At 49.9% G+C, this 6,872-nt stretch overlaps 1 protein-coding gene across 1 annotated transcript; it reads left to right on the forward strand.

Moving 5' to 3' along the window:
• Window positions 1-761: 761 nt before the first annotated feature.
• Window positions 762-5,681, forward strand: SPINK1 (serine peptidase inhibitor Kazal type 1). Its single transcript, XM_051631554.1, has 4 exons — window positions 762-816; window positions 2,216-2,256; window positions 2,864-2,976; window positions 5,600-5,681. The coding sequence occupies exons 1-4, from the start codon at window positions 762-764 to the stop codon at window positions 5,679-5,681; spliced, it is 291 nt and encodes a 96-aa protein (XP_051487514.1).
• The last annotated feature ends 1,191 nt before the right edge of the window (window positions 5,682-6,872 follow it).

Below are 6,872 nucleotides of genomic sequence, written 5' to 3' on the forward strand. Positions count from 1 at the left end.
ACTGATCCACTCTCTGCAGTGCACCATTGGTGGAGTAAACGTAGGGAGTCCCCAGAGTTTACTCCAAACTGCAGGCAGGGAGAGGGGAAGGGAGCAGCATCCAACCCAATGAGCTCGTTCCAGCTGCCTGCCTGCAGCCAGAGATGTGCAGTCAAAATAACAGCCCTGAATGTGCAGCCACAACTGAGCCCAAGGCACATCCAAGCTCTCTGCTCTCCGGCAGCAGCTCGTGCTGCTGTCCCTGATTGGGGTGGGAAGGGCAGCTGGGACACGCCAGCTCTGCTCTGCAGATCACACCAGGAAAGGCATGTGTGGACTGAAACCATCTTCACCCACAGCCCTGCGAGTGGCAGTGGCAGAGTCATTAATCAAAACCACACTAATACATCTGTTTCCCTGGCCACCCTGCCCGTTTCTCCAATCTCCTTCTGTACAAACTCACTTTTTCCTGGCTTACAGTGTGGACCCAAGGCTGAGATGTGGGCCCAGACCTTGCCAGTGATAAGGACTGTTACCTCCATTGGCTTTGGAAAGGCTTTTGTCCTTGCACACACCAATGAGCCATTTGCCACCTGGTGTTGTCCCCGTACTTTGAATGTTGTCGTCAGGAGACTGTGGGGTGGAGCTGGCCATGCAGGGTGGTGCCAGAGATGGGGAAAGGTATAAAGGTCCCAGCATAAACTGCCAGAGATGGGATCTCTGAAACCCTGAGAAGTGCCCCATTCCTTCTCTGGTGTCCTCACTAGAGCATCATCTTGACTATGAAGGCAACTGGTGTCTTCCTTCTCCTCTCCCTGGCACTCTGCTGCTACCAAGGTGAGTGCAACAATTTGCTCAGGAGCCATTTCCTCTCCTTGCTAAAGTTGCCAGCTCTGCCGAGGGGGACAGCGAGCCTGGGAACAGACCAAATGGTGCTGGGACTTTGCTCCAGCCCTGGGCAGGGAAAGCGAGTGATCCCCAGAGTGCTGCAATGGCCAAAATGCATTAAGCCAGCGGTCTGTGAGCAAGCTTAAAGCAAAGGCTTTGAAAGGGTGCCCAACACCTGCTTCCAAAAATGAACACACCTGTTGGCCTGACAGTGTCCCTGAAGGCCCAGGCCTGGAGCTGGTGATTTCTAGGACACCGTGGTTCTTTTAGAGTGATAGGTGCTATTCTGGTTTTAAAAAAGCAAACCCAAGAGGACAAGAAATGCATCAAGGGAAGGGAAAATGCAGCTCTCACAACCAAAGTCAGTGTTTAAGCCAACTGTGTTTTCAAAACCCCACATAGTGCAGAGGAATGAGAACGTGAGCTTTTGCTGCTCTTCAGGTCCTGCTCACCAGGGATTTCTGTGTTTGTGGGTTCATTCAGAACAGGAGGATGCTTCTGAAACCAGTCCTCCAACATCCTGTTCACTGCAGCTGCTGTTGCTGAGCTGCCCGAGCACAAAATCTGGATTCATTGCAGATGAACCAAGCATGTTGTGAGCTACAGCTCCTGGGTGCTAGTCCTGAAACTGTAAACAGTGTGGCTATCAGGCCCTGAGCACCACAACACTTCACTGCACAGACCACTGCTATTGGGCCACACTGGTTGTTAATGTAGATACAGCCTAAATCCTCCATGTAGATGACTCCTGGATCTACAAGCAACCCAGTCTTCTCAAGACTGCCTTTTGCTGAACAAATTCATGTTGCTTTTCATAATACACCCACAGCATGCTCCACCCACGTGATATGAGTTCAGGGCCAGATTCTCCATGGAGAAACTCACCAAAGTCATGGCTTGCTCCCACCAGCTCAAGGTCCACCCCTTTCTCCTTCTAGTAGAGACCTTCAGCAAGTTGTCTTTTCCTCTGCTTCCTGGTGGTACAAACCAGAAGAATCACCCTGGATTTACTCTAGCACCAGTCCAACCTCAGCAGGAGTTTCTCAGTTACCTGTGAACATATGATAAGATGTAACAAAAGCCACTTTGCTTCCTGGCTGGTGGCAGGGAACGTCACTAGAAGAGCATCTGGCCAGGGTGTTTCTGCCAGGGGAAAGAGGCAACTGCAGCAGGGCAGGACTCAGCTGCAAAATGAGGGAGATCCAGGGGAAGAAATTGTTTGCTGGGACAAGGATATCTTGAAGACATACGGGCCCCAGGCTAAAGCATCTTTTAGTTAGTCTCCCTTGAAACCAGCCCCAGTGATGGGTGCTAAGGCATCTTCTCTCTTTCTCTGCTTTTTCTCTAGGAAATGCTGAGATGGATGGAGCTGCTGGCAGAGGAACAGAGGTGAAGGCTCCTATTTTTGTGTAGCACAAGGGTGTGTCCAGCTTTGGTGAGACAGCACTAACTAACCCATGCACTGGGGAAGCAGTGTTGCTAGATCAGTGAAGTATAGTGAGCTGCTGGGGTGGCAGCCCAAAGAACCAGCCTGGGAACCTCCTTCCACATGCTGTGCCACAGAAAAATCCCAGTGATGGTACTGGTTTCCCACTGCATTTCCACATGCTCAGTGGAGAAAAACTGTTAATAAAGAGCTGAATTTTGCTATTACCTGCCAAGATCAGAGCTCCCCTTACTCTCTGGCTTGCAAGTGCAAGGGCAGGTATCATTGTGGCATAAAAATGAGAACTGGGAAGAACATGACCAGGCACTGTCCATGGAGCATTACTCAATGTTGTGACTCCCAAAGGTGTGCAGATGTGTCAGGTGGTGTTCAGCTGGCCAATGGACAGCATGGTGACAGGCAGTTGCAGAGAGCTCATAGCAGAGCTCTGAACAAGCTGGGATGGGTTATCAAGATACACAAAATATGTACCTCCTGGTGAAGGCAAAGCTCTTTTGGCAAATTAAAAACATGTTGAACATTTTCAACATTACATTTTTGTGTCTCCAGGCAGCTTGTGGCAATTATGACCTAAGAAAAGGTTGTACGAAGATCTTTGACCCCGTCTGTGGCACAGACAACCTCCTGTATGGCAATGAATGTCTGTTGTGCGTTCACAACCTGTGAGTATCCAGACCTTCTGCAAGCCTAAATATCACACAGATGAGGGCCATTACATATGTCTGAGATTTCCTAGAAAGAAAGCTGTTTGGATGCAGCAGGGTGGAGCACAGGCAGTAAGCCCAGCACATCTGGCATGAATCTGGCTTCCTGTGCAGATGCTGCACCCGCTGCTCGGAGCGTGTGGACTCTGGCTGTGAAACAGGTCCCACTCACTGCACACAAGCTGCCCACAAGCAGGGACTGCACAGCTAAAATCTCCCCACACCCACAGCTGCCAAGCTGCAGAGATTGCTCCGACTGTGCTGGCAGGTGTCCAGGAACCCAGACAAATAGAAGAGTCCTCAGAGTCTGCCCAGATCTAGCATGCAGGCAGAATAATATTTTTCCAGGTGACCTCAGATGTGTGGTGGCTGAGGAAAAACTATGGTTGTTCACCCCAGCAATTTATAGCTGAGCTCTGCTTTCTATCTTCTCTGCATAGGAAAGGATACACTTTGCTCTGGGTATTTTTAAGAATCAGCCTTATATTTAATCTGTGCTAGTGCCAGATTGCACTGTCATAGCAGAAGGCCAAGTCCAAATGCTAGCGATGTCTCTGGCAAGACTTGATTCATTTAATGCGGCTTGGGCCCTCAGTAATTTTGAGTATATTTATTCATTGCAAGTGCTCTTTGTCAGACAAGTGAAGGAATTACTTCCAACTCAATACTATTAGGTGGTTCTAAAATCTCTGTTGAGAAGATTGAGTCTTATCTGTAGCCAGATGCCCCAGTCTGTGGGGCTAAGGGAGCTTCACCCTTGACTTTACCTGGTGGAGGCAGGGATTTTCAGTGATCAGGCTCACATGCCCATCTGCCATCAGCAGAGACATCTTGAACAGAAGCTCAAATTCCACCTTTTCTATCCCTGGATGAACAGGCTTATGGAGCCAAATTCTGCTTTTAGGAACACTGCCTCCTAGTTAACTCTGCTGCAACAAGGAACAGAGTCCAAATCACCAGGGAAAAGAACCTGGATAAGAACTGATGATCTGGATCTCCACTCTTGCCTTCATTAACCCAGGTGGCTGCCCCGTATTCTGCTCCTGACCCGTTCAAATAGTGGTTTTACATTTTAAGGCTGAAGACAATGCAGTCAAGCAGAGACATGCTGAGGGGGAACTTCTGAATGAAGGCACCATGGTTAATGACCCAGCAAGGCATGGGCAGGGTGGTAATGGCCATGCTGGAAACCAGCATCCCAGGACCAGCTGTCGGCTGTATTGTGCAGCAGATGGAGGTGGGAGGTTCATCAGACACAACATCGTTAGGGCTTTGGCCATAAACCAAGAGCAGGGTAAAGAGAGAGAGGAAGACTTCAAAACCAGCTCTGCAGGGAGCAAAGTGGCACTGAGGATGCTACATCCTCCCAGTGCAGGGCGCAGCTTCAGAGGGGGTGGAGGACCCCAGTGGTCACAAGAAAGAAAGTTTGGGGTTTGAAAAAGAAAAGGACTGACCCAATGGTGTATCCAGAACCAGCCAGGAGTCAGGGGAGAGAAGAGATGGGTGAGATACTGGTGCTGGCACCTGCCTTGCATTGACAGGCACCAAGTTCCTGGGCTTCTTCAAACTTCCGTTTGTCCAAGCTCTCAGCAGCTGCAACTGGAAATGTGCTGCTTCTGAGCCTTGGAGCTCCCTTGTAACATTCCCAAGTGAAGAAGATTTGGGGTTCAGAAGAACAGTCATTTAACCTCCCAGCCAGGGTAGTCTGGGCCAGGCACCAGGACTTTGAATGTGCCCAGTGCCTCAGGGGACAGATAAACAGAGTGTCCTCATTTATAAAGCTTTTTTTGTGAAAATTCAGGTAGCCAAGAGGCAGGATGAAGTGTCATTTGCAGTTTTGTGTGTACAAGTCTGACAAGAGCTGGAGGCCCGCAAGGAGTCTGGGAATAACTACTGCAAGAGCATCTGGTGGGTCCCTGCAGCTGCAGTGTCTCACTTGTCGCCTTTGGTGGCTTCACTGTGACCAGCATGCAAAATGCATTTTGCAAACTGCAAAGCAGCTTGATAATCATTTTACCAGCATTTCTCTATGCACCTGAGAAATTAGTTTGCCTTTCCGAGAGAAGAACATTCCACACGAAAACTGAACAATTCAGAGTAATTAGGTCCACTACCGTTCAAAAATCAATAACTATAAATGTTTTTGCAGGTGCCTTTTTAATATTTTCCTTGCTTTTGCTGCAGAGGCAATCAGGAGGGAAGGCTGGGAGTGGGCCCAAGCCCAAGCAAGACACAATGGCAGGCATTTGCCTGTAAAAACCCACAAAACAAAGTAATAACCTTTATCGTCTGCAGCCAGACAGGCATTAGAGGTATCTTAGTACTGTCCTCCAGCACAGAGGTGAATTATTCTGCCAGACAATGTCAGGAAGCACCAGCTCTTCAGCTTATTGGAATTAATTAACACATGTCCAGAGTAACCCTCAACTCCCTGTCAAGAATATGTGGCCTTTCCTACTGTGAATAACACTTCAAGGATTATTTAAGCAGTATTTTCCTCTCTTGCTTTGTCCCCCAAACCAGGCTCTTCATATGTCAAGGACCTGAAGGCATCCTCTAATGTTTTAAACCTCTCTTCCAGGCAAAGAAATACTCATGTGCGCATAAAGAACAGGGGAATGTGCCAAAAGCCCTCTCCACGCTCCAACTCTGCTCAAAAATAAAAAGTGCAACCCTTCTGGAGAAGACAGCACAAAGATGTCCCTCACCTATACAAGCTCCTAATAAAATGAAAGCATTGCCATGTCTTGCACCAGGATTTCTTACACACAGAGCAGACCCATTTTCCTGGCATTTAAAATACCTTCCTGAAAAATAGGGGATTTTTTTTGTAATGTCCATAAAGAGCTATGAACAAATTACTGACAAAGCCCCAGGGACAACGCTAGGACATAGCCAAGGAGAGAAGCAAGCTCTGGCATAACAAGGAGGCTCTTTTTTACATCAATAATTCTGTTTTCCTGCCCTAAACTTCTAATATCCAATGAATAGGAGATTTTAGCATTCTCATAACTTGCAATACCATTTGTTAAGCACAGGGCACTAAAGCCTTTACTCCAGGACCTTTACCAGGAGGAAGAGGCCAACAAGACATCTCAATGCTGGCTTGTCCCCAGCCTTGTCCATGTGCTGCTGTTCCATCACACAGTCCCTCTGCACCAAAAGCCACCAAGCCTCAGCCTTGCCCTGCAGGTCAACAGCTACCTCGGAAAAACATTTTTTTAAAGTCTCCATTTTTCCAAGCAAAAATCCTTTTTTTTTTTTTTTTTTTTCCCCCCGTGGTGAGCTTTGCTGCCGCCACACCGTGCCCGGACCCCGGGCTGGCGGGAGGGGAGGCGCGGTGGGATGCAGGGTGCGGGTCCCTGGATGGAGAAAGGGAGGAGGTTTCGGCACTGGAGGCCGCTGTTGCTCCGCTGGAGCCGGTGCCGGTGCCCGCGGCTGGAGCGGCGGGGCAGGCGGGCAGGGGTGCGGGAGGTGCCCGTGCAGCCAGGTAGGCAGCCGTGCTGCTCCTCCCGAAAGCGCCGAGGTGGGGTGGCCGAGGAGCTCAGCCTCGCCATGTCCCTGTGCCTCCTCCTCCCGGGGATCCACGGCAGGAACCTCCTGCTCCGGCCGCGGCGCTGCAAGGACACGAGTGACCCCCGAGGGTCTGCCCGCAGGTCCTGTGCTGGAGGGGTGGGTCTGCCTGGCACGGGCACGGCCCTGCCGGCTGCTCCCCAGGGAGCTGGGCACCCCCTGCTTGTGCAAAGGGCTGGATCGAGTCAACCCAAAACAACCTGGGACAGAGCTGATGGAGTCAGGGCTTGAAGCATCTTGTGGTTCCCCATGAATTACAGCCTTTCGGTAAATGTCTATTC

This window comes from Apus apus, chromosome 13, assembly GCF_020740795.1.
Source record: "Apus apus isolate bApuApu2 chromosome 13, bApuApu2.pri.cur, whole genome shotgun sequence".
Classification (NCBI taxonomy): Eukaryota; Metazoa; Chordata; class Aves; order Apodiformes; family Apodidae; genus Apus; species Apus apus.